Source organism: Sceloporus undulatus, chromosome 11 (genome assembly GCF_019175285.1).
Source record: "Sceloporus undulatus isolate JIND9_A2432 ecotype Alabama chromosome 11, SceUnd_v1.1, whole genome shotgun sequence".
Lineage (NCBI taxonomy): Eukaryota > Metazoa > Chordata > Lepidosauria > Squamata > Phrynosomatidae > Sceloporus > Sceloporus undulatus.
The window spans coordinates 6,734,666-6,761,304 of record NC_056532.1 but is presented as its reverse complement, the minus strand read 5'-3'; the positions used below and the strand labels follow the sequence as shown (position 1 = coordinate 6,761,304).

The 26,639-nt window shown below is 46.3% G+C and overlaps 1 protein-coding gene across 2 annotated transcripts in view; it reads right to left on the bottom strand.

Moving 5' to 3' along the window:
• The window catches only part of GOSR1 (golgi SNAP receptor complex member 1), a 27,169-nt gene continuing 530 nt past the window's right edge, over positions 1-26,639 (bottom strand). The window contains exons 2-9 of one of the 2 annotated variants that reach the window (XM_042442537.1): positions 23,498-23,618; positions 21,203-21,290; positions 20,238-20,345; positions 19,333-19,424; positions 18,602-18,676; positions 8,923-8,952; positions 4,503-4,585; positions 1-2,141 (exon numbers count right to left, since the gene is read on the bottom strand). In XM_042442537.1, the coding sequence (XP_042298471.1) occupies positions 2,017-2,141; positions 4,503-4,585; positions 8,923-8,952; positions 18,602-18,676; positions 19,333-19,424; positions 20,238-20,345; positions 21,203-21,290; positions 23,498-23,618 (722 nt within the window). In that variant the 3' untranslated portion in view covers positions 1-2,016. The remainder of the gene's footprint in view (positions 2,142-4,502; positions 4,586-8,922; positions 8,953-18,601; positions 18,677-19,332; positions 19,425-20,237; positions 20,346-21,202; positions 21,291-23,497; positions 23,619-26,639) is intronic. The other variant, XM_042442538.1, reaches the window with a different exon arrangement.

Below are 26,639 nucleotides of genomic sequence, written 5' to 3'. Positions count from 1 at the left end.
TAAGATTAAATAAATGCATTTTATTTAGTAGTGCTTTTAAATTTTGCCAGCTACATAAAGCAACCATTTCCTTTCCCCTTTCAGCCGGGTACAACCACCAAGATAAAAAGCCAAGGGTCGCTCTTGGACGCACCGCTTAGAGAAGAAATGTACTTTCATCTTCATTTTCAAATGACTTCATAAACATTTCATTTCCAGCTGGAAGCATCAAACCGTTCCTCCGTTCCTTTTGCGGACAAAACCGCTCGGGTTTCCGTTTCCGTTTTCTTTTCTATCAGCGCTAATGATGGGAAATGAACCTTCGGAAGCCAAAGAGAATCAATCAACAAGTAATCAATGCAAAGAACTCGGTGCGGCAAAGAGGTTACATCTGTACAGTGTCTGTTTTCGGCATCCGTCGGAGGAAAATGAAAGGAAAAAAGGGTAACGGGTTTACGCTCGGCGTTGGCGCCGCACAGTAAGCGACGCAGGGTTTTGCCGGATCCCAATCGGTTATCCACAGATCCTAGGAAAAGCACTGAAGCTGCTCCCCTTCGTGTGAAAAGGGAAAGAAATGGAGTTTAAAAATGGCCAAATGTCCCGGTTGTTTTTCGAGTCAAAATGGTGCGGCGATAAAATTTTTGCAGCGGTTCTTTTCTTTTTGCATTATTTTTTCCTTCTGCTTTTCTTTCCCTCCCTCCCTCCCCCCCCAAAAAAGGGCAATCCAGTGTATTTGTCAGGAGCAGAACGGTGAAATTCGGATACTCGGGGTGGGAGGCACGTGTTTCAGGGTTTTTGGGGTGGCATGTGCGGTCAAGTGACATCCAAGGCAAAGGAAGGGGTGAACATTAAAAGGACTCCCCAAAATGGCAAGGAACAGATCCATAAGCAAACCCCATTTCTTAAAATGTGAGGCCTGTTAAACATTCACACAACGGTCGGCTGTTGCCTTTCGTTCATCCATTCGACAGGAGGGTTTAGAGATGCCCATCTTGGCGCCTCTCTGACCCTTGCCTCCTTCCTATGTTTAATTCCCCGCTTTCAAGCCGCTTATAGTAAAAAATAACATCTCTGACTAGCTCTCCGTGTAAATTAAAAAGAGAGCCTTTTAAATGCAAAACCGTTCTCGTGGGACGTTGCTTCGTCCACCGGCAGACAGACCCGAAGTTTCGCTTTGGTCCCTTCTCAGTGGGGCAGGAAGGAGGACCTATGCGATGCCCCAATCCCTTTCTCTTCAAGGTGCGGAGGGTAGTCTATTTATCTCTTCCACCCCACAAGTTCTCTCCCATTCGATCAAAAAATAAAATCCCTCTCCAAGGTTTCTTTGCTGTCCAGCTGGATAAAGTTAGAACTGAAGCAGAAAATGTCATCCTAAGTTGTATTCCTTTGGATGGGTTGAAGCCTCTGATGTTTTACTTTTGGGGAAACAAGGATTCCAAAGGGGTTTGGATTTGAATTCAGGGCTGAGTTCAAGAAAACACACCCAGGTTGCTTTTTTTTTCCCCATTGGAGAGCTGTGGCTGTTTGCCATTTCCAACTTCCTCGCCCACTTCTAAACACATTCAGGAAAGAGGTTTGGAGAAATGAGTCCCTTTTTAGTGGATCACAACTTCCAGAACTCCTCAGTCTGGGGGATTCTGGGAGTTGTGATCAAAGAAAAGAAAGGACATGAAAAAGGAATTTCGGCCCCCAAGCTCTGTCTCAGAGGTGAAGCCAACTTTCACTCAGCCGGGCAAGAAAGATTTTACGAAAGGAAGGGAGTCGGACCCATATGAGCGAAAGGTGTAATCAAAACTGGGATGAGAACAAAGCGAGGAAGGGAAAAGGGGCTCCTGCGGAGGGTCTGTGGGCCCCCTAAACCCCTCTGTTTGGAAGAGAGAGGGGGGAGATCATCCCGAACAAACCTTCTGCCTCGATTTCCCCAGAGCGTGGCCAGTTTTCCCCGGACTTTACTAGTCCATGCCTCCGGAAACCAGGGGCAGAGGAGGAAGAGACGGGAACCCGGCGCTCAAAATGTCTCTCCGCGCAAAGCGTCCGTCAATGGAATGCGTAGAGGAGCAAGAGGATGGTGCAGATCCCGATGACGCCGCCCAGGATGAGGGTGTCCCGCCGCTTGCGCAGGTTGATCCGTTGGATCAGGTTGTTCACACCCGGGAAACGGTCTTTTTGGAAGAGGAAAAGGAGTTAAGGTCAGCAACGCTGCGGGGAGTGTTGCCTTAGCCCCTACAACAGTGTAATGCAATGCTCCGACTCGGAAGACCAGGGTTCAAATTCTACTCGGTGTTGGAAACAGCCTCTCAGCCTCAGAGGAAGGAATGGCAAAACTCCTCAGAACAAATCTTGCCAAGGAACCCTTAGGAGAAACAGTGCTTGAGTGTTTGCCTAGGATTCTTGGAGACCAGGGTTCAAATACTTACTTGGCCCTACAAAGTTACGGGTGGACCTTGGGCAAGTTACACATACATACACACACTCTCAGCCTCAAAGGAAAGCAAATGAAGAAATCTGGCTGGGGAAAAACACACACACGAAAATGCTAAAATCCTAACACCAATTAGACAGGGATATTAAAATCTGGGGGCAGAGGGAATGTGTTTGCACCCTGGGCTTCCTTCCCAATTGCAAAGAGTTGCAAAAAGGAGGAAAATGCTCCCTCCATGTCATCTTTCATGAAAAGAGATGCTTGTTTTTTCTGGCGCTAAGAAGATCAAGCCAGACAGATGTGGTTCTAACCACTTCACTGCAGCTGTGTTTTGGCAACATGGTGTTGGGGGGGAAAGACAATAGGATGCTGCGGGTTTAAGCCAGGCCCTGATGCTGAATCCTAATGCTTAATCTCCTTAAATGAAAGGGTTAGTGTGTCATACAGGGGAGCTGAGCTGCTTTGGATAATTGTTTCTGGAACCGCACATCACACAGGGTTGGGGCTTTGTGTTTTTTGGTGGCGGGAAGATAAGCCCGTTTGCAAAGCATCTGCACTGGGCAGGGAAAGAGTACAAAGAGATGCTAAATGCACGGACACATGCACATGATTCTCTTGTCTATAGGCAAAAAAGGGGGTCTTTCTGAAAGGCCCCACCTTCCTCCCAAAGGAACAGCATGACAGGGCTGGAAGGGATCCAAAGGGTCAACTAGCAAAACCCTCTTCCACCGAGGAATCGGCTGCTAAACCAGGACACTTAATGGGGAAAAACCTCCAACAAAGGAGTCTACTTTCTTCCAGACAGAACCATGGGGTTGCAGGGCTTCTCCTCTGTGCTGAAAAGGAAGAGAAACCTTGGAGAGGCCTGAAATGACACCCAATTCCAGAGCAAGATATAAGGTGTCCTTCCCTACTGCCTCTTCCTCCAACCAACCATACGTTTCCCTTCTAGAGTCTTCCCAAATTGCAGAAGCGTGGCCCTGCGCTTCCCACCCATCCTTGTTTGGTTTGGTTTTTGTGGTGCAGACATTCCCCGACCGACTAAAGGCACAGAAGGAACTCTTTCTCCTCTCTGCCTCCCGAGAATCTTTCCAAGCTAATGCTTATTATGGTGACCGCTTTGTTCCTGACAGTGGCTGGAAGGGAGGGGTTAAAAAACCCCAAACCCAAGAATAATAAAACATAGTAAGAATCCAAATGAAATGTATGGTTCATCAACCCGCATTATCTGCGGGACGCGATCTGCCTAATTGAATCAGGGTTAAAGCCTTCGCTTTGGGTTCCTGGAGACGTCCAAGGAGGCTTGGGGTGGGAGGGATGAACGGGATTCAGAATTTGTTCCACGTTTTGTCAGAAAACCAAGAGACAAGGCTGAGAAGTGGAGTCCTGGGGATATTTTAAAGCTCCAAGTGGCAAAACCACAACATACACACACAGCCTACCTTTCTGTGCAGGCGTCAAAGCGCTGGTTATGACCTTTAAAGCCCAACAGGGCTTGGGTCCGGACGTCCTAAAAAAGCCATGTTTCAATTCATGAGATCCAAGATCTGCATGGCAGGGCTTTCTCTTGGTCCTACCCCCTTTACAGGCCTATTTGGTGGAGACATATGAAACAGGGCCTTCTTGGTGACTGCTCCCAAGTTGTGGAACTCCTTTGGCTTCCACCATAAGGTAAATGGCTTTTTATTTAGGGAGGCCTTTGGCTTTTAATATGTTGAGACAGACAGAGCTTTCGGTGGGGTGGGAACTGGGTTTCTATTTTTATTACGTTTTAAGCCTACTAAAGGTGCTCTATCAGTAGTTCCCAAACTCTGGTTACCTGGGGGTTTTGGACTTCAACTCCCAGAAGCCTCAGCCACCTTAATCAATAGCCAGGAACGCTGGGAGTTGAAGTCCAAAACATATGGAAGACCAGAGTTTGGAAATGATTGCAAGATCCTGCAATGAGTGAGGAGTTAGATTCAGTGTCCGTTGCGACCCATTTCAACCGGGTGATGCCTGGAGTTCAGAAAGAGGTCTGTGTATGTGTGAATATATGTGTGTGTGTGTGTGTGTGTGCACATTAGAGCGAAAGGAGGAAGACCAACTTCCGAAAGGATACTGGCCAAGGTGTTCATCTTGCTCTGTATGGACTTCATCATCCCTCGTTGGGAAGTCATGTTTTCCTTTGTCGCCATGGCAATGCTAAAAGAGGGGAACAGAGAGAGAGAGAGACATTGTGCCATTAGCATCCCAAAAATATTCATCGGTACGTTATTATTATTATTAATTATTATTAACCTTTATTTATAAAGCGCTGTAAATTTACACAGCGCTGTACATACAATCGTTATTTGCTTTTACATTTGGCCTTTCTACCAGTGAGCTCAAATGTGGGTCTCCTCGGCCCCAGTTTCTTGGGGCATCAGACCTCTCTGACAGAGACGGCTAAACATCTCATCAAACTACAAATCCCAGGATTCCACGGCACGGAGCCCTGGAAGTTAAAGTGGTGTCGAAGCGCATTAATTCTGCAGTGGAGATGCAGCCTTAAGCAAGTCACATAGGCCTGTTACGGACTGCCAAAATAAATCTGCTTCGGGTCTCTTTGGAGGTACGCTATTTAAATGACGCATGGGTCCTAAGAGTCCAGAGGTCGCGCCAAAGCCACACTCTATTCCTAAGCACCGGAGTGCAGCTTTTGGAGCAGCTTCCGGACTCTTAGGACCCAGGCATCATTTAAACAGCATACCTCCAAAGAGACCCCAAGCAGCTTTATTTTGGCAGTCTGTAACAAGCCATACTCTCAGCCTCAGAGGATGGCGAAGGCAAAGCCCCTTGGAAGAAATCCTGCCCCCCAAAAAACCAAGGCAGATCTTGGATTACCTTCCGTCTTATCACCTCTTTGTTGGACGTTGCCGTTCAATGGGATTTTTGGAGGACGGAAGAAATGTACTTTGGACGGAGAAAACAAATTGGAGGCGAGCGGAGAACTGAAGCCTCATTATACCCAAATTGTGCGTATGCTTGTTTGTGTCGGTTTTTGCCAGGTAGGACTAAGAACTGCTTTAAAGATGAGACAGATGTATGCCTCTAACCAGGGGAATGTTTAAAAATTTAATTGGGAAACCTGGGCTTCGATGGTTTCTATGGCTTCCCAGCCCAAGGGAAAAACGCGGCCGGTTCATCTTCTCCTCGAGGGATTTTGTCTCTTGAGCATTGCAGGAAGGAGAAAGGAGCCGTGCGAGGAGGCAACCATCTTTTTAACAGAGCAGAGAAATGTTAAAAAGGGGGGGGACGAATCCTTAAAGCTGAAACGGTGACATGAAGAAAGTGAGAAATGTAGTGGAAAACCAATGTATGCTTTCGGGAGGCACACAAATACGGTACAACTTCAGTTTAGGTCTCTCTCATGACCCCGAAAGGCCATTTGGGAGGGGAACTTTGGCCCCTGGGAGGTCGGAGGATGGCATTATGGCCCATGGATATAAGGAAACGTTGCAAAGATTGCTCTCTTGTGCTTTCCCTTTATCCCAGAGCTTGGAGAAAGTTCCTTTTCTGGATTTTCTGGGCACAGCGGTCGGGGAAAAGGACTACTCCCCAAGCTTGGGGATTCAGGCCTCTCCTTTGCGCCGCACAATTCGTATCGATCGATCCTGATACCAGAAGTGCAGCTCTGAAGGCAGCCAGCCAGCCAAGCACTAATGTTAAATACATTTCAAGCCCCAGCTCCCCGAGCAGCTAGGTTCAATGGAAACCACGCTGCCAGATGCTTTCTGTTGCATTAAAAGAGAAGAGGAGGGGAAACAAAGGGTGGGGGGAATAAAAGAAAGCAAAGACAGGAAGGAAGACACCATTAAGGAGCGAGGGCTTGAAAGCAGGCTTTTCCGACAGCTACTTAAAAGCCTCCCTTTGAGTTTCTGGGGGTGAAATCCTTTTCTAGAAACAAAGACAGAAAAATGGTTTCAAAGCAAGAGGGGATGGGTTGGAAACGGAAGAGAGAGAAAGCAGATGGATAAAATGCAACGACTCATTGATGGCCGGTGTTTTGTTGCTCTCGTTCCACCACCTGCCTATGTTCTGCTGCCCCCAATCTCTGAAGTGGGGAACATTTGGGGTCGGGATTGGGATTCATCTAGAAGCAAAGATGGAAAAACCGTTTTAGGGTTGGAAACGGGATGGTGAGAAAGAGGGTGGATTAAACATAATGACTCCTTCATTCCCTGCTTTTTGCCACTTCTCTGAAGAGGGGATATCTCACCCTTTGACCTTCTGGATTTTGGGGGGGGACCACAACTCCTAGAGGTCTCTAGCCAGCATGGCCGAATGGTTGAGCATTCTGGGAGCTGAAACCCAAAACCTCTGGAGGGCTGGCAAGGTTGAGAAACCGCTGGTGAGGTGGCCCATAGTGAGGGCATTAACATTTGGGTTGTTGACCAGAGACGCCCAGTGTCCTAAGTTGTGACTAGAATATGAACATCGACACTCACATACCATCCCTCTTCTGTCCGCTTCAGGGAGCTCTTGGGTTTAATGCGCCCTGGAGAGCAACTCGAGATGCCTGTCTTTCTTTAAGATGGGAATGTGAAATGAAATGAAGGGGGGGGGGGGGGGAAAGCTCAAAGAAATGAAAAGCTGAGTTCCTGGTATGGGCCCCCACCACAAACGCAAACACCCCCAACGCTGCTTTCTGTGACTGTAAAATACTGAAGCCTTGGCGCAGAGAGACCAAAATCTTTGCTTAGCAGACACATGACACATAATGGGTTATTTGCTTCGCTTCAAGGGATGTGTGTATGTGCATGAAAGAGAGAGATAATGAGACAAACACTGAGAGAGAAAGGAAAGAAATAGGCGCATGGTAGTACAGTGGTGCCTCGGGTTACGAAAGTAATTCGTTCCGCGGCCGCTTTCGTAACCCGAAAAGCCTTCGTAAGCTGAATTGCCATAGGCGCTAATGGGGAAAAGCCGCGTTTCGTGCGAAAAAGCCGAAAAAAGCACCAAAAATTTTCTTCGTAACCCGAAAAAACATTCGTAACCCGGAACAGTGATTTCCAATGGGATTTTTTCGTATCCCGAAAATTTCGTAACCTGGGTATTTCGTATCCCGAGGTACCACTGTATAGTATAGGAGAAAGTGCTGAAAGTCTTACATCGGTGGCACTCAAAATAAGGCCAACAGGACAGTCTCTATTACCAGAGCATAAAAGGACACAAACCCACCCCATAAACCAGTTGCAGAACATTTTGACTTTCTAGCATGGACTTCCAAGCCTCAATCCTCAACCAAGAAAGTCTCAAAGGGAGACTGGGCAGGGAAATGGCTGAATTAGGCTATATCCACAAACTCCACTCCGTTGGCATCGGTTTCAACAGAGACAATGGTTTCTTGGCACACAAGCCATATTAAAAGACTAGCCATCATCACATCTACGACGAAGGAAATTCATGCCTGCTTCAGTTCACTTGGTTGGTTCTGTGCCAAGGCACTAGTCTGAGAACTTCATTATCCATAGCAAGGGGCGGCAACCTACGGCCCGTGAGCCGGTTCCGGCCTGGCGAGGCCTTGGGACCGGCCCCAGCCCGGTCCTGCCGCCGATTGCCGCCCCCCCACAGCTTCCGCGCCGCTCCGGGTGCCATTTTGAGTTCGGCCCCCCAGTTGTCTGAGGGACAGCAACCCGGCCCCCAGCTCAAAAAGGTTGCCTACCCCTAATCCATAGGTTTCCCAGTTCAGCTTAGTGTGTATGTAAAACTGTCTCCCACCTACGCTGCTCTAACCAAGCTAGAAAATGGAGACCTTTGGAAAAATTCATGGAGTGGGTATTTTAAAGGGGCAAAACTCTTATATGAAAGCAAGTGTTGTGTAGTGGCATGAGTGTTGGATTAGGACTTTGAGGCATCCGGGTTCAAATCCCCGTTCGGCCACAGAAACCCCTTTGGTGGCTTTGGGCAAGTCCTACTCTCTCAGCCTCAAAGGAAGGCAAAGGCTGACCTCCCTCTGAACAAATCTCGCCAAGAATGATAGGCTTGCCTTGGGGCACCACAGTAACTTGAAAGCACACAAATGCCAACAACGCCTTCGTCTTGCTCCATCCATATTTGCAAGCTCCCAGGTTTCAGGATGGGGTGCAGACTACCCCAAGGACTGTCCAATTTTAGCACCCTTCTGAAACAGCAGAGCTTCGTTCGGCCAAAAGGAAAACACTTATCAGCGCAGTTTGAACGAAGGGCGCAATCTGTCACCGCTTGACGAGAGAAGGATGGAAGAGTTAATTAAGAGACAAGCAATTTCCTCGCCTGGAGGGGGAAATCCCCTGAAGCAGCAGTTTGCTCCCACCAATGAATCAGGCAGGCCAACGTTTGCAATGCCAGCGAAGAGGAGGATGCTTTGGGTGCGGGAGACGCCAACTGGGAGGAAGGCGAGAACAAGAGAAGGAAGCCACCACACCTTTGTGTTTGTGTGCTGCAAAGATGCAACAATGGAAAAGCAAGTGGCAAACAAGACAAGAAAGGAATGCCAGTAGCAATGTGTGAGATCTTACCTTATCGTCTCTTCTATCAGCCGGTCAGAACTGAAAAGAAAAGGGGGGAAAGAAGAGAACTCTTTAATCTAAAGATACAGGTATACTTTGATTAATGAAGCAGCTGCGTTCGTGGGCATGACTTTTGTCAACAGACATTTGGTGCCAGTTCAGTTTACCAGTCTTCCAAACGTGAACTTGTAAATTTGGCACCCATTTAGTTTACCAGGCGACTTCCAAAATGAGCTTGTAAGCCTCCCGAGAGGACACCACCTCCAACTGGCAAAGAAGGAGGAGGAAGAAAACCTGCTCATTTGCCAGTTTATCAAGATTTCCTTCCCATGTTAACAGAACACCCACCACCCCAGGCAACGAAATCTTTGCAGCGCTTTCCTCCCACCTGTCCCATCCCATCCCCAACTTCTTCCCCAAAATACACTCAATCCCCTTTTGCAAGGAACAGATGCCAACAGAAAATGCCCACATGAATCTAACTTGAAGGGATGCAGGGAGGGGAAGGAATCACAGGCAAATGAGACAGCTATGTTGGTGCATTTTGTGCTTTGGGTTAATGTTGTGGAAAGGGAAGGAAGGAGTGCGAGGAAAACATCTCTGGGTGCTCCACCACAATTTTGGCCATAGAGGCACTGACCATAGAGTCGCCTGAAGGACCTAGAGGTTCCTAGAGAGAACACATTAATCAAATCCGTGAATAATCAAAGGCATGCAAGTCAAAGCCGCAAATGCAGAAGGCCAACATGGTACATGGTTTAGGGGCACAATTCTTGCACAGGGCTGGCATGCTTGCCTCTGCTCCAGATCACTGCCGCATCCATTTACCACCCAGAAAGCTTCTCTTACAGCTGCACAAATATGTCAATTGTCAGTATTAAACAATATTAAATATTAAACAAGTACTAAACAACGAAAAGAGACTTTGATTCTATCATTTGTTGTGAGAGGATGTTAAGCGGCTGTGATGTTCTTCTCTGCTGGACGTCCCCAGCTTATCTGTTTACTGGCCATAAACATGATTTGATAGCTGTGACATGGGTCAGTTTTGGGGACAAAAGAAGAGTCTCAGGAAGGCCAAAAACTGCAGCTCCAAACAGGAAGGAGAGACACACACAAGACCTTTGGGATCAATCCCAATCCATCCATTTCCCCCAACAGTTAAAGCTCTCCCCGGAAGGCGAAGGCTGCGGACGGCAGAAAGGCATCACTTTTAAAGGGCTGTGAAACAGAAACACATCTTAGAACCGACCCAGATTCCCAGGGTCCATGGGGAGGACCCACCGTGGGGTTTGTTTGATCTGGATCTGAAATACTGTACAATGATTTGAAGCTGGAGGAACGGGGCGCACGAGGGAGGAGAGCTTCAGAGAGGAGCGGTATTGTTTAAGATCAAGAGAAATAAATTAGCCCCGCGTGCATTAAATGGAGCAATTAACGGCAGCGTCGGGAAACGCTGGAATTGAAATTTACGAGGACCCAGGCCCTTTCCCTCCAAACTTGCAAGAGAGTTTGTTGCTTGCGCCTGACTTTTGAGCAGGAGACGGAAACTGCAAACCAAGCAAGAGATGTCTAAGCGAGTGGGAACTCTCAGGTAAGAACATGATGCATCGCCAGCAACCAAACCTGCCGCAACATTTCTCCCCATATGGCAAGAAAGATGGAGGCCTGACAAAAGGGCTATTTTTTCTTTCAACGCCTCTTTGAAGGGAAGAGTGGAAAAGACGGCTGAGATGAGTCTGTGGCCTGGGTCCAAGTCCAGAATTATTATGAAGCCATCAACCTGAAAGCAACACTTTCACAGGGTTTTCTTGGCACATTTTGCACAGAGGAGGTTTGCCATTGCCTCCTGCGGAGGCTGAGAGAGTGTGACATGACTAAGGGTCACTTAGGGGGGATTTGAACCCAGGTCTCTCAGAGTCCTAAGCCGACCACTCAATGCTGGCTCTCATTTAACCTGAGGATTTTAAAAAGTCCTATTTCTTTAGCATGGATGAAGGCAGAACCTGATCAATGCAAGGAGAGAATGGAGCATATATATGTGTCTGTGGGTATATATATATGGGAAAAGTTAACAACGCAAGATGCAAGAGGTGCTATTTTTCCCAAGGCTGAGCAGCTACCGTTTAGGAGAGCAGATGGAGGGAAACGCAGTTCTCCAATCAAAGCACCCAACCGGGGAGGCGGTTTTGCTTTGTGCGGTGAAAAAAAACTTCCCAAGCAATTCTGGGAAGACAGCTGTCTCCCTGCATCCAAGTGAAGGAACAGCTTGCAAAAACCGGGGGTGTGCAACTGCTCAGAGGCAGGCCCCGAAATACACCGGGGTGGGATGGGTGTCATGGGAATGTGGGAGACCGAACACCTCCCTCCTTCCCTTTCCCCAAATGCAAACCTGCTCAAAAGCCTCTGCTGAAGGAAACAGGTGCGGTTACTGCAGGTACTAAGCGGTGGACGAGGAATGAGAAGGCAAAGGAGCCCAGAAAGGGAGACCAAGACTGCATCCACACTGCAGAAATAATCCACATAGTTAAAACCAGTATAAAACTGTTACAAGCATTTACAGCACAAGTACAATTCATTTGTAGTTTTGCCAGGTCTTTAGCCTTCGCTACCGAAGCCAAACTACAAGCTCCAGGATCCCGTAGGACAGAGCCACGGTAGTTTAAAGTGATGTCGAACTGCTTCATTTCGGCAGTGTAGATGCAACCCAAGTCAGCATCCTTCCTCCTTTAGAGGGATACAGGTTTCTGGAGAGCGATGGACCTCTGGCGTCATTAGAGCAAGATTCCTCCCTTGCGCTCTTGCAAGGAAAAGGGACTAAACGAAGTTAAAGCTGGCGGGGATTAATCTAAGTCATTACCACCGAACGCATCCGTCGGAACAGATTCCGGGAACGTGCTAATGGACCCGACAAAGAGCCCAGCGAGGGCTCTCAAGCTTTTCCTCTCCTTTCAACTTTCTCACTGGCTGGCTTGGCTGAGGAGAAGTCATGGGGAGTGTGTGTCTTACACAATTACACACATACACACACACCAAGGGGAGATTAAGAGGAACCCAAAAGGCAAAGGAGCATCGAGACTCTTCCTCAAAGACATCACAGAGAAGCGAGTGCATTCAAAAAAGGCTCTGGAGCCAGCGTGGCGTAATGGTTTGAGAGTCAGACTACGACTCTAAAGACCAGGATTCGATTCCCAGCTCGGCCACGAAGCCCACTTAGCAAGTCACACGCTCTCAGCCTCGGAGGAATGCCAGGGCAAACCTCCTCTGAACAAATGGTGCCAAGGAAACCCCATAACAGGTCTGCCTTAGGGTCGCCATAACTGGGAATGGTCGTTTTGACTTGACTTGAAGGCATACAACAACAACAACACCTTGACTTTGGGGGGAGGGATCCGTTCCTGGTTTAAGTCCGAACTTTAAAGGAGGTGTGCAAACGGGTGGGATTTGACTGCCCCATCCCAGCTCAGTCTGGTCCTTTCTCCCCTAACTGACAACAGCGGTCTTAAGCCCTTTTGGAATTGGTGAACCACCCTTCCCATCACCCCCGACTACTAGACAGGCTGGCAGAGGCTGATGGGAAGTGGAGTCCAACATCAACTGGAAGGTCACCGTTTCCTCAGCCTTCTGAAGAACACACCACTTTGCTAAAAGTTCCCAGAGAGCCACTCAGCCACATTAAGGAGATGGGCTTTATTAGCAATCCTACTCACTGACGTGGTATTAAGTGCCAGCCTTGGTTTTGTCTGAGCTCTTAATGGCATGCGCTTGCAATGTGGCGAGTGCGATTTCTACCGGCAGCTACAGCCTGACTGCAGGGCTCTTCTTGCAAAACTGGGCAGAGAGGGGATAGAAAAACACTTCAAGAACCAGGATTCCTAGGCAAAGCGCAATGAGATTATCAACCCACAGTCTGCATCTGCATTGCAGAAATAATAACAGTTTGACGCCACTTTAACCACCGTGACTCAATGCTATGGTGTTATGGGGTTCGTAGTTTGGTGAGATAGTGAGCCTTCTCTTTCAGGAAGGCTATGGTGCCACCGCAAACTACAAATCCCAGCATGTAAAGGGGTGACCAACCATATCGTTTCTGCAGTGCAGGTGCAGCCCAAATTGAGAACTGTCTTTGAAAACTGTGCAGGTCTTCAAAAGCAAAGCTTTGGCCCTACAATGGCCCACTGCACCCCAAGAAGGACATCTGAAAAGGGTTTCCCTTTTCAGGCCCTGTTTTAGGCCCTAGAAAACTAGAAGGAGCACCCTGTCAAGACCCCATAAGCCTGCAGTCTGCCACGCCTGGTTTAAAGGATGCATTTTCCTTTACAGCCCCGATAATAAAGATTTATGGGCATTAGAGAGCAGCTTGCCTGGAACTCCCTTCCAGAATCCTCTGCCTCCTGCATACCATACTCTCTCCACACTCACCTTCTTTCCGCAAAGCCATCATCCCCCCCCCCACCCCCAAAAATGGAACTAAAACCTAACCACATAACCAGATTTGAAGAAGCCAACAAGGGATAACCGAGCAGCATCGGTTTGCACAAAGGACTGTGCGCAGGGTGGAGTTGGTGCCACAAAAGTTAACCACAGGGATGTATAGTCTGGTCACGTCTATCGGCTTTGCCCCGTTTCCAAGGTGGCAAAGACGTATTAGAAATACCCCTCCGCCCTGCTTCCAAATCGAGTTTCCAGTCCTTGTGATGGCAAAGGCAGGTTTGTGCACATTGCTCCGATCCTGCCCTCCAAAAACAAACTTCTAGACCTCATGACCATGAAGGTATTATAAAAATGACAGCAGGGATTCCCAAACTTTGCTCCTCCAAATGTTTTGGAGTTTAGTTCCCATAATTCCTGACTGGCTGGGGCTTCGCGGAGCTGAAGTCCTAAAAACATGGAGGACCACAGTTTGGGAACCACTGTTCTGGAGGATGCAAACCTTCGCACCGGACAGATTTTTCTTTCCCTGCTAAGTGAAAACGTGGCACACGGAAAGCCGAGAGATCATCCAAGAGTAGAGACGTACTGGTTTGGGGGGAATAGAATGATGGACCAGATACTGGGAAGGTGGGATTTGGGGGAACCACAGTCTGAAAAAGTAACACTTCCAAGCTCTAGCAAGGATAAGCGCCTGGCTCAGAGCCCCATACTCTTTAAAAATACATACATTTAAGAAGCTGGGTTTCCCAAATTGTGGCAAAGGCAGCAGGTGAGGAGGCGTCCCAGGTCTCAGAAGGACTGCTGCTCTAAATGCATGCGTTCTGCTTTTAAAAGAAACTCTGGTTAGCTTTTTTGCGTGTGCTGAAAGCGGATGAGAAAATCCAACCAAATGCATGGGCATAGGAGGCTAGCTAAGGATGCCACAAGCTGGTTTGCTCCCAACTTACTCAAATGGTTTGGCTGGCTTTTCTAGACTGTATTTCTAGCGGTAATACTAAGAGGAAGAGTAGTAATAACAGAATTGTAATAACAGGGAACTGCTACTGATTCTTCCCTCCACGACGCACGAAAGCCATTAAGCTTCAGCATCTTCCAGGGTTGCTGTTTTCCCAAAACATGCCCTAGCGAGAGCGCTGAGCTGAACAACTTGGGTTTCTTTCCCCCTTCCTCTTGGCCCAGCACTTTGCCTGACAAGCTTTCCAAAGAAGCCTGTCCATTCATCACAGCAGTCCTGTGCCTCTGTTTGATGGAAAGCCTCATCACTACAGGGGAGAGAGAGAGAGAGGGAAGGAGGCAGGGGAAAGAAAGAACGAAGGAGAGAGTGCCGCACCAGCCAATGAATTATTTACTCCGCTCGCCTAAGAGGGTATTAACAGGAAAAGTGGGCCAGAGGCGCGTCCCCGGATTGGACGGGGTTCAGTGGAGCAGATGTCAGAAACCAACAAGACATATACGGGACCGGTGTATGTGCGCGCATGCATGGGGAACATACATTTTCTCATAGTTGTCTTAAGCCAAGACATCATAAAGCCTAAAGACAAATGGAGAGAACAGCCCAGGGAACTTAGATGCTTCAGAATGAATTCTGCAGCCTGGCCTAAACAGGGTTACTCTGGTTTTATAACCCTCTTGGTGTTTCCAGTTTGGTCCCGAGCCCCATTTTAACGCTTAACCCCCTTAGCTCTTGATTTCCCCTTCTCTTAACCCCTTTGGTATCGTAACATCATCCCTGATCCCCTCCCATGCCGACAATGGGATGCACAAATTACCTTCCAGTTAAGTTACACAGCTTTGATGCCAAAGCATTTCCTTACAGTCGGCCAAAAAGATCTGAGTGCCTTCGGAAAAATCAACAGTACCCCTTCCCCCCTCGATATATTCAACAAAGCAATTCCAAATCACAGTAAAATTGTGTTTTCGTTTGCCTTTGACTGTTTGAAGTTGCTGAGTTAATTTTTCACCGGAGCTACTAACCATACCTTATTGAAGCAGGCAGTCACAAAATATCCCCTTTAAATCCTTTTAAGTAGATCTCCAGCTAAACATAAGTCGACAACAACAACAAAACAGTAAAATTTTGGCCTGCGTCAAGGATCGCAGTGTCCATATCTTGGGAAGTAGGATGAAATGGCAAAATCAAGGTTTGCTTTTGGAGTTTTTTTTTCTGGGGAGGGAATATTTTCAAGCCGTGAATGCTCTCGAACCTGTGGACGCAGAATCCATTGATACAGAGGACTGACTATACAAGAAAAGAGATCCCACCTAAACATTAGGAATATATATATATATATATATATATATATATATATATATATATATATATATGAGCTGCACCAGAGAGTGGTAGACGCTCCATCTTTGGAAGACTTTAAATAGAGGTTGGATGGGTTTCTTTCAAGAGGGCTGAAGATGTGTATTCCTGTATGGCAGGGGGTTAGATTAGATGGCCTTTGTGGTCACTTCCAACTCTTAAGATTCTCTGAGTCTATCCATCCCAGAATCTAGATATTTTACTACAGGGCAATCCTTGGCTGTTTGAAATGTTTGGTTCGGCATTTTTGATAGCTCCTGAGAGTGGTAGAATACAAAGATAGAGCCATGTTAGTCTGTAGAAGCAGTATGTGGAGAGATCTTGTAGCACCTTTGAGACTCACTGAAACAGAGTTGGCAGCATGAGCTTTCGTAGACTGCAGTGCATCTGTATGCATCTAAGGAAGCAGATGGTAGTTTATGACAGCTCATGCTGCCAACTTCTTTCTTTCAGTGAGTCTCAAAGGTGCTACAAGACCTCTCCAGAGAGTGTTTTTGGGGGGATGCCTCAGTGAGTTGACTACAACTCCCAGAAGGCCTCACCTCTGGCAATGCTGACTGGGGCTTTTGGGAGCTCAAGTCCAACATCCTCTTTTGGGGGTAGGGTATAACTAAAGTCTGGGAGCTGCTGCCTTTGGGACAGCTACTGTTCATTACAGACTTCTTACCAAACTGTCTTCCATCAACCTGAGAAGGAATGAGGGCTTGTCTTTCGTGAGATGAATTGAGCCAAGCTGACCCAATTAGTTTCGGGACAAAAATCGTATTAGAAACGCCGTGATGAATAACCCACCTTTTTTTAGTCTTTATGGCGTATCCATCAAACTCCTTGTTCCCTTTTTAATAATTAAGGCTTCTCTGCCTCAGCTGTTCTTGGGAAATGATGCCCAGGGAAGGGGGAGTGGGTTGGGGTGGTGCCAGCGGGTAGCCATAGCCCTCACTGTTATGAAACAGGAGTTATGGGAGTGGGGTAGGCTTCCCGGTTTATCCCAATGGGGTCCAGGCAAATGCATGCAAAATATGGTGCTGGAAGGGATCCCAAGGGCCATTCCTGCAATGCAGGAATACACAACTACAGATCTCTCCAAAATGCCCATCCAAACTCATAAGTCTTGGTCCCCAAACCTTTGAACTGTGGCACCCAGAACTAGAAACAGCAGCCGAAGTGAGGTTTCACCAAAGCAGAAAAGAGTGGGACTAATTCTTGCCTCAGTCTGGATGCTATGCTTCCATCGACGCAGCCCAGAATTGCACTGGCTTTCTGGGACGCTGCTTCACATTCTTGGCTCATGTTTAGTTTATGGTCTAGGATTCCAGAATTGGATGTGGTTTCATTGCACCTGAGGAATAAGCGCATCCTTCCACCTCCAAAGCGCAGTAAAGCTAGCACAAACATGAAGTTTCTGAACTCCTATTCGCAACTGTACGAATGGTTGGTGAACCATAGCAGGGTGGTATACAGCCCCAAATCTCACTTTCATCATGCCAACCTATGGTTTTACGTGACACCCAAACCGACTCACTAAATGAACACTTTAGCTCCCAACATACCCAGCCTTCCCAATGCTCCCTTCTGCAGAATTTTAATGATATCTGATCATGTTCATTCACCGTAACACAGTGAAAACCAAGGAATGGCGTCCCATATCCGAGTGTCTGAATGATAGCGATGCGCTCAAGAGGAAATTGTGGGTCTGTCCCAACCACCGCCGACAGCAAATGCAATTTCCTGAAAGAATTTTTCAGGCACCCTTGCTTACAAAAGGCTAGCCTTCAGGGACAGAGAGCGGAGTAGCCTGGTATCAAAATGGGCATTTGTGGGGAAACAGTGCCCTCTGGAGCTGGCGCGCGGCTACTGGTTCTTCTACAGGAAAATTCTCCCAATCCTGGAAATGCATCACTTCCAGAGTCGTCTTAGTCACAGCTACTCAGAATGCCATCACATAAACATGCTACACAAACTGGGCGCAAATGATATCATTCACAACTGGCACTGACTTTGCTGTTTCCAGAGGAATGGTGTAGAGGTCCAGTGCAACAAAACAGGCAACATAAAACTATTCCTGTGGCATTCCGGTAGATTTACATTTTGGGGCCATTTTAGGGCACTTTAAAAATTAAAACAGGAAGAATAAGCCCATCTTTGTTTCTTTTTTCCTTTTTGCTAAGGGTGCATCCATACTGTAGAAATAAGACAGTTTGACACCACTTTAAGTGCTATACCTCCATCCTGTAGGATTTGTAGTTTTGTAAAGTCTTCAGCCTTCTCTGTCAAAGAGTGCTAATGACTCACCAAAATATAAATCCCAGGATTCTGTAGGGTGGAACCATGGCAGTTAAAGTGGTGTCGAACTACATTAATTCTACAGTGTAGATGCACCCCTTTTATGCCCGCCCAGACCTCCTTTTCTTTTTTTCCTCCTCCTCAGGTCAACTTGAGGTTTTTTCCTCCATGGCATCAGCATGGGAGGATAGCGAAGAAGGGTTGGAGAAGCACAGACTTTTGGCACCAGGTTGCAGCAGCGTGTCTGCAGTTACTGCAATAAACAAAGCTTGAGCGGGAAAGACCAGGATTTTATTTTAACTGGCCCTCCTATAGCCGTGAATGCCTGCTTACAATAGATAAGGTAAGCAGCATCTGTTTCCAGAATCCTCACTCCCATCATGCCCAGCCAGTATAGCTGATCGGTATGAATGATGGAAGTTGCAGTAGAACAACCGGAGACCCACACATTGGCCCATTTCTTTAGTGGTTCAGTTAGCTGAAGTGATGCTACACCAAAGTAAGCCTTTAGGCAACTGCAGAATGCAGCTAAAACAGAAGATCCCAAATAATTACTACAGGGTTGCAAGAAATCATTCCAAAGTAGTGGCAGGGACTGAAGACCCTCAAGGTGGGCATGAACCCGCTTTGAGAAGAACTGGGTGCCAGGCACAGACTTACGTTCGGAGGTGTTCGTGTTCCTTCAAGAAGAGCTCTGTCCGCCGGTTGTTCACTCCGCTCCCGCTTTTGTACGACCTGAAAAATTGGACTCCAGGTTACCATCTGTGGGGACGGAAACATACCCAGGCCAGAAAAGGTAGCAAGGACTTCTTTTTTTTGGGCACTGGATCCCCGGTTATAAAAGCACCCCCCATGATAGACTTTTTGGTTGAAGTGAGAGGTAACGATTGTTTCCTGGGTACATATGTAAATAACAAATGACTTCCCATTCCACTCATTTGAAATGTGGTGCTGAAGGAGAGGTCTACAGATACATGGACAGCTAAAATGAGGATTGAATGGGTCCAAGTGCAAATCAAGTCTGAATTCTCCCTAGAAGCCAAGATGATTGAAGTTAGGCTTTCATACTTTGGACATATCATGAGACAACATGGCTCACGGGAAAAGACAATAATGGTTGGTATACTAGAAGGCAATAGGAAAAGAGTGAGAACAAAGGACATATGGATTGATCCAACCAAGGAAGCCACAGTTGTCCTGAGTTTGGAAGACCTGAGCAGTGCAGCAGATGATGGCGGCTTTTGAAGGCCTCTCATTTTTGGGACTGACCATCAGTCAAGGTTGACTTGATGCCAAATAACAACAACAGCAACAACAACAACACAGCAACACTGTTCAGGTCAACGTTTAAAGTCCCCACACCATCGCAACCGCATGCAGCGTCTACTTACTCAATATCTTTCTGCACGGAGCCAAGGAGATTCTCTCTTTCTCGTACAGCTAGGAAGTTGGTTTTGGTTTTGTGGAATTCATGTGTGTAGTCCTGTAATAATAATAACAATAGTTCAGCCTTTGCGGGATCCCAATGGAGAACTGCACATCTTTGTGTTATGACTAGCTGAGCTGTTGAGTGGGTTATACATATTCAAAAGGCTAGATAGGAACACTTAAAATATACATACACATGCCTTAACTCACATCCCATTTGGATTACTGTAACATGCGCTACGTGGGGCTGCCTTTGAACAGTGCTCAGAAGCTTCAACTGGTCCAAGGAGCTGCAACCAGATTGGCAATTGGGACCAGCTAGAGAGAGCACACAACCTCCTTGTTGCAACAGATCCACCAGCTGACAGTCTGTTTCCCGGCACAATTTGAAATGATGGCAATGACCCCCAAAGTGAAATACTCTATCTTCCCATATGACCCTGTCTGCGATGTTTTGGGGAGGCTCTTCTCTCTGTCCTACCACCTTCACAGGTACATCTGGTGGGAACACAGAAGGCAGGGCCTTCTCCGTTTTAAACTTGTTTTAAGGTATCCACTCAGGAAAGAACTGTATACAGCTCACGGGTTCGAATACCAGGTCTGCATGCAGAATGTCCTGGGTCCAATCCTCAGCACCCTGAGTTTTAAAAGGTAGCAGTTAAATAGCAAGTGTGAGAAGGAAATGTTTGGAAAGGTTAACTTTTTAGACCACCAAAATCCACCAGCCATCTGCAAGGAGTGATAATCTCCCTGGTTTAACGTTTTCAGATTAGATAGACAGACCAAGAGCCTAGCCTGGCCTGGTGAAAGGGAGCCTCTTCCATCCTTAGCATGAAAATACAAGGAACAAGGCGGAAGCCTGTCCTACCTGCAAGATGTCTCTGTGCCGCTGCAAGGTGTGCATCAGTGCTGCGTTGAGGGAGGGGACCCCTGCGCTGTTGGTGTACTCTGCCATCTTGTCATTGATCCCTGTGAGCTGTGACAGAGACAGCACAAACCAAATTAAGTCCGCCGTGAAACAACATTTGAAACACAGGCCTTTGGAAGACAGGTCATCTCTTCAGGGACAGAAGGAAAACGGGGCCAGTACCAGCCCTCTTTGGCATCATAGACAACAGAGTGGGCATGGTGGAGCCCATATCTGTGGCCCTCCTAAAGTTGTTCACGTCTGCCTTAGGGTTCCTAACCTAGCTACTATCCTTACTGCTATCTCAGCGTCTGCTATATATTTTTCCATTATCCATCTATGCTCAGCCTTCTTTTCTTTTCCTATTCGTCTTGACAGTCCATGGACTTCTAAATTCTAATTCAGGGGAAGATAACTCTCAAGGGTAAGGTTACCAATGGGATTTTGTAACGGCCCATGTATATTTTGCCAGCATTCTCAACGAGCCCTGGATTTAATGTATGATGATCTTCTGGTGGCCTCCCATCCTATGAGACCTCCCAGACTACTGGCTATTGCTATATGCCTTTAAGTCATTTCTGACTTATGGCGACGCAAACGTAATCCTATCGTGAGGTTGTCTTGACAGGATTTGTTCAGAGCAGGTTTGCCTTTGCCATCCTCTGAGCCTGAGAGAGTGGGACTTGTCCAAGGTCCTTCAGTGGGTTTTCATGGCTAAGAGAAAATTTCAACCCTGGCCTCCAGTCTTACTCTAATGCTTAAACCACATTGGCTTTCTGACACACAGTCAGTGAACTGGCCACTAGCTAATGGCCCCCAAAGCTAAATGGATATTTTGCAAGCCTCGAGTTAAAATATGTGGGGTCCTTGGATCTGAGAAGGTCCTACCAAAGGCAGGGGATTTCCAGGACTGCCAGGCCACTCACCTTCCCCAAAAGCTGCTCAATTTCTACGGCCATCGTTTCAAACATTCGGTCTTGGCTTGATCCATTCAGGAGCGGCGTTGTGTCAGAGCTGAGTAACAAAGGAAAGCGAGAAAGAAGAACCACACACATACCTTTCTGTAAATGTTACAGCATTGTAAGAAAAAGCATTTAATGTCTAAAGAGTCTTACGATGCATTAATAGGCCCTGCCAACGCAAGGGCTAAGGACTATATATTGGCGGAGGAGCTGTTCTGAGCACAGCCAACTAGGAAAGGAAAGACTGTGTGAAAAATGTTCAGAAAATGTGTTTTTTGGTGCTATTTGCCATGCAGAAATGGCTTGTTTCTGCACAAAAAAGATCACACAAAAATACAGCAAAGAGCACACAAAATTTGCACAGAATAAAACAGTCTTTGAAAACTGTGCTGTTTTTAAAATTTTTCTCACTGTGGGAAGAAAATGGCTAAAATTACTCTTTGCTTTCTTCATGAAGTCAATTAGTGAGGAATTACAGCCATATAACCACACACACACACACACACACACACACACAAACAGTGGGCCCTTGGTATCCGCTGGGGTTTGGTTCCAGGACCCCCTTGTGGATACCAAAATCCGTGGATGATCAAGTCCCATTAAATGCAATGGGCAGTAAAATGGCAAAATGAAGATTTGGTTTTCAGAATATATATACAGTGTGTATGTGTATGTGTATATATATATATATGAATATTTTCAAGCCATGGATGCTTGAATCCATGGATAAGAAATCCATGGATATGGAAGGCTGACTGCACTAATTTTAAACATTTTAAGAGAAACAAAATTATACATGAAGTCGAAGGCTTTCATGGCTGGCATCCGTTGTTTTGTGTGGGTTTTTCGGGCTCTGTGGCCATGTTCTAGAAGAGTTTATTCCTGACATTTCGCCAGCATCTGTGGCTTTGCCATCTTCAGAGAATGCTAACTTGGAAGAGTGTGTGTGTGTGTGTGTGTGTGTGTATATACTGTGTGACCCTGGTTGAGGAGGAGTGATTCCCATGTTAATCTGTGTACTGTTCTGTTGTTGATGGCCTCCTCAGGTTTGGAGGATATGCAAAGGAGGATTAGTTGGTGACCACTGTTTGCTGGGAAAGCCTCTGACCCTGAGTGGTTTCTCATTTGCTGAGTCCTGGTTTTGGTGTCCTTCAGGACTGGTAGCCAAACTTTATTTACTTTGAGGGTTTCTTCTTTCCTGTTGAAGCTGACCAAGTGTTTGTGGATTTCAATGGCTTCTCTGTGCATCCCGACCTGACAGTTGTTGGCATGGTCCAGAATTTCAGTGTTTTCAAACAGCATTTTGTGCCCAGGATGGTTTGTAATGTGTTCTGCCGCTGGTGGTTTTTCCGGCTGACCCAGTCTGCAGATGCTGGCAAAACATCAGCAGTTATCTTTATAGCCTAAATCACATAATGAATAATGTAGACTAACTTTAGATAACATGTCGGTAAGAGACTGGTATACGTAACAAAACAATGGTGGAGGAAGTCACTATATGTTTGTATGATGTTCACGGCTAGGAAGATAGACAGGAAGTCAGGTTTTGAATTTGTATGTATGTAGAAGTTCAACTGATTTTCTTTCTTTATTTTCTTCTTCTCTTTTTTTGGCAAATAACGTTCAAAGGAGGAGAAAGAAGTTAGAACGGTTGTTAGAAAGTAAAGGTATGTGGAAGAAGGTTAGAGTAAGTGAGGGAAGGTTAAGGATGAGGAAGATAGTTTGAATGTTGGAACGAAGGATAAATGCCAATAAGGAGAAAAGAGGGTTTGTAAAAGGTTGAAGTGGGGGAGAGGGAGGAGAATAAGAGGGAATGAGTAGGGGAAAGAAGAGCGGAGAAAGAAGATGTGGTTGGAGTTAGAGAAGATCAAAGAAGAGGAATTGATAGAAACAAAGGTAGAAGGTTTGAAGGTTAGAAGATTCCTTGGGGAATGTCTCAACATTATATGTCTGATTTCTTATTCTGTATGGATGGTTGTATGAATATGTGTAATTTTGTATGTATGTTTAATATATATAGAATCATAAAGTTGGAAGAGACCCCAAGAAGGGCCCTGATCCAGTCCAACCCCCTTCTTCTGCCATGCAGGAACTCTCCATCAAAGCATCCCCATTGACAGATGGCCATCCAGCCTCTGTTTAAGGACCTCCAAGGAAGGAGACTCCACGGAGCTTGATTTCATTGCTCCATTGGGTCCTAGTGTTTTATAATCTAATAAAAATAAAATAAAAGCAAAGGAAAATGTAGTTTCATAGTACCTATACCTGTCGCGTCTTCCATCCCTGGAGCCGCTGTGGCTGTAGCTGGTGCAGAGTTTGCTGAAGGAGACCAGTTTGAGGTCCAGTTCGTTCTCCAGTTGCCGGGCTTGCTTCCTCAGATCTGCGCATTCAAGAGCACACAGACATCTCAACATGAGAGGGATATGACCTTCCTCTTCTACTCCTGCTAAATTTCCCCATTACTAACAGGAAGGGCTTCAAACTGTTCACTTCACAATACCAAAGGTTCGGAGTCCATGTTCCCACTCAAATTATTTGGGAAGGAATAGTGCCTCTATCTATATTCTGCTCTGGTCAGGCCCACCTGGAATATTGTGTCAAGTTCTGGGCACCACAATTCAAAAAGGACATTGAGAAACTGGAGCCATGTGTCCAAAGGAGGGAGACTAAAATGGTGAAGGGTCTGGAAACCATAAATCCCTATGAGGAATGGCTTAGGGAGCTCGGGATGTTTAGCCTGGAGAAAAGAACGTTAAGAAGTGATATGATGATAGCCCTGTTTAAATATTTGAAGGGATGTAATCCCGCCTCGATCCTTGGGGGAGGTAGGAAATATAAATAAACTTTATTATTATTATTATTAGAATCATAGAATAGAATCGTAGAATCGTAGAGTTGGAAGAGACCCCAAGAATGGCCATCCGGTCCAAACCCATTCTGCCATGCAACTGCCTCCTCCTCCTCCTGCATCCTTCTCATCCTTTGCAGCTGGAAGCCCTGAGAAGATGCTCAAGTAGTCATCGATGGGTGGGATAAATACTGTACTCCCACTGCCTCCCTCTTTTTATGGCTCTGTTTTTGCAGCTGTGGGGGTGGAAGTGAGGAAGGCATGATGCTCTCCAGCTCCAGATCCTCCTCCTTTCTCCTTTCCTCCACACCACCAACAAACTTTGATAATCATAGAATCGTAGAGTTGGAAGAGACCGCAAGGGCCACCCAGTCCAACCTCATTCTGCCATGCAGGAACTCTCAGTCAAAGTATCCCCAACAGATAGCCATCCAGCCTCTGCTTAAAGACCTCCAAAGGAGACTCCACCAAAATCTCAGATGAAGGAGTGTGTTCCACTGTCAAACAGCCTTTACTCTCAGGAAGTTCGTCCTAATGTTGAGCTGGAATCTCTTTTCCTGGACCTTGCATCCATTGCGCCATTGGGTCCTATTCTCTGGAGCAGCAGAAAACAAGCTTCCTCCCTCCTCAATATGGCATCCCTTCAGGTATTGAAACAGGGCTATCATCATATCACCTCTTAACCTTCTTTTCTCCAGGCTAAACATCCCCAGCTCCCTAAGTCCTTCCTCATAGGTCTTCATGGTTTCCAGACCCTTCACCATTTTAGTCTCCCTCCTTTGGACACATGGCTCCAGTTTCTCAATGTCCTTTTTGAATTCTGGTGCCCAGAACTGGACACAATATTATTCCAGGTGGGGCCTGATAAAAGCAGAATACAGTGGCACTATGATTTCCCTTGATCTAGACACTACTACTACTATGGGGAGCCCAGAAGTGCCCATTTTTAATTTATTCCCCACTTCTAGTTCCAAATAAACAGGAATCATTATATCTATATCTATATCTATATCTATATCTATATATATATAATGATTCCTGTTTATTTAGCTGGATTTAGTCTAACTGTGTCTCACACACAGCTACACCTAGGTAAAAGCAAATGTTTTTGGTATGTGTGTGTGTGTGTGTGTATATATGTGTATATATATATATATATATATATATACCTTCATATTTCTTATACAAGATCTTCGCAGTCAATTTGTTGATTATCACAACTTGCCTAAATCTATTTCACCCTATGATAAACCATACATTCCTTCCTATTCACATCAAATACCTTTCTTTCCGTGGTCATTCTTTACAAAATTCTTCATATAAAGCTACGGCACACGCCAACATAGCTTTATATAATATACATAGCTACAGCAATTAATTTCTTAATTTTATTTTTGAGGAGGGGGACCAAAATAGCGAAGGGTCTGGAAACCATGAAGCCCTATGAGGAAAGACTCAAGGAACTGGGGATGTTTAGCTTGGAGAAGAGAAGGTTAAGAGGTGATATGAGAGCCCTGTTTAAATACTTGAAGGGATGCCATATTGAGGAGGGAGCAAGCTTGTTTTCTGCTGCTCCAGAGAACAGGACCCAATGGAGCAATGGATGCAAGACACAGGAAAACAGATTCCAACTCAACATTCGGAGGAACCTCCTGAGAGTAAGGGCTGTTCGACAGAGGAACACACTCCTTCCTCGGAGATTATAGTGGAGTCTCCTTCCTTGGAGGTCTTTAAACAGAGGCTGGGTGTCCATCTGTCAATGGGGATGCTTTGACGGAGAGTTCCTGCATGGCAAAATAGGATTGGATTGGATCAGGACCCTTCTTGGGGTCTCTTCCAACTCTAGGGCCTGTTCGACTGACAACAATAAAGCTGCTTGGGGTCTCTTTGGAGGTATGCTATTTAAATGATGCATGGGTCCTAAGAGTCCGGGGTTGCGAAAGCCACACTCCATTCCTAAGCAACGGGGTGCAGCTTTGGTGCAGCTTCCGGATCCTGGATGCATGCATCACTAAACAGCATACCTCCAAAGAGACCCAAGCAGCTTATTTTGCCAGTCTGGAACAGGCCATAGATTCTATGTTGCAACACTAGTTTTTCTAAAGCATCTTAATGCTGGTTTCCAGTCTTCTATCGATTCACTTGATCTGTCTCTGAGCAGATGAGTGAGGTGTCCATCTCCAGAGCGTCTTAATACCTTTCATTCCAATCTTCCATCAATGGCAGGGAAGACGTTTCCCAGCCCTTTGCGCAAACCATTCCGGCGGCTGTTATCAAGTCAAGTACACTTTTCAGGTTAGATCTTAACTCTTCCCCTTCTGAAACATTCAGAGGAAAGAGCTCTGGCTCTGGCTTGATTTGGGTTTGTGGCTATGCATCTCCATTAACTGTTCTGTTTTCCTTTTACATTATTAAAACAACCCTGTTTTGAGGTTGCCTGAGCTGCCCTGGCTCTATGGCTAGAGGATTCTGGGAACTGTAGTTCTGTGAGACACTGAGCCTTCTCTGACAGATGAACTACAATTCCCAGGATTCCCTAGTCCTGAGCCAGGG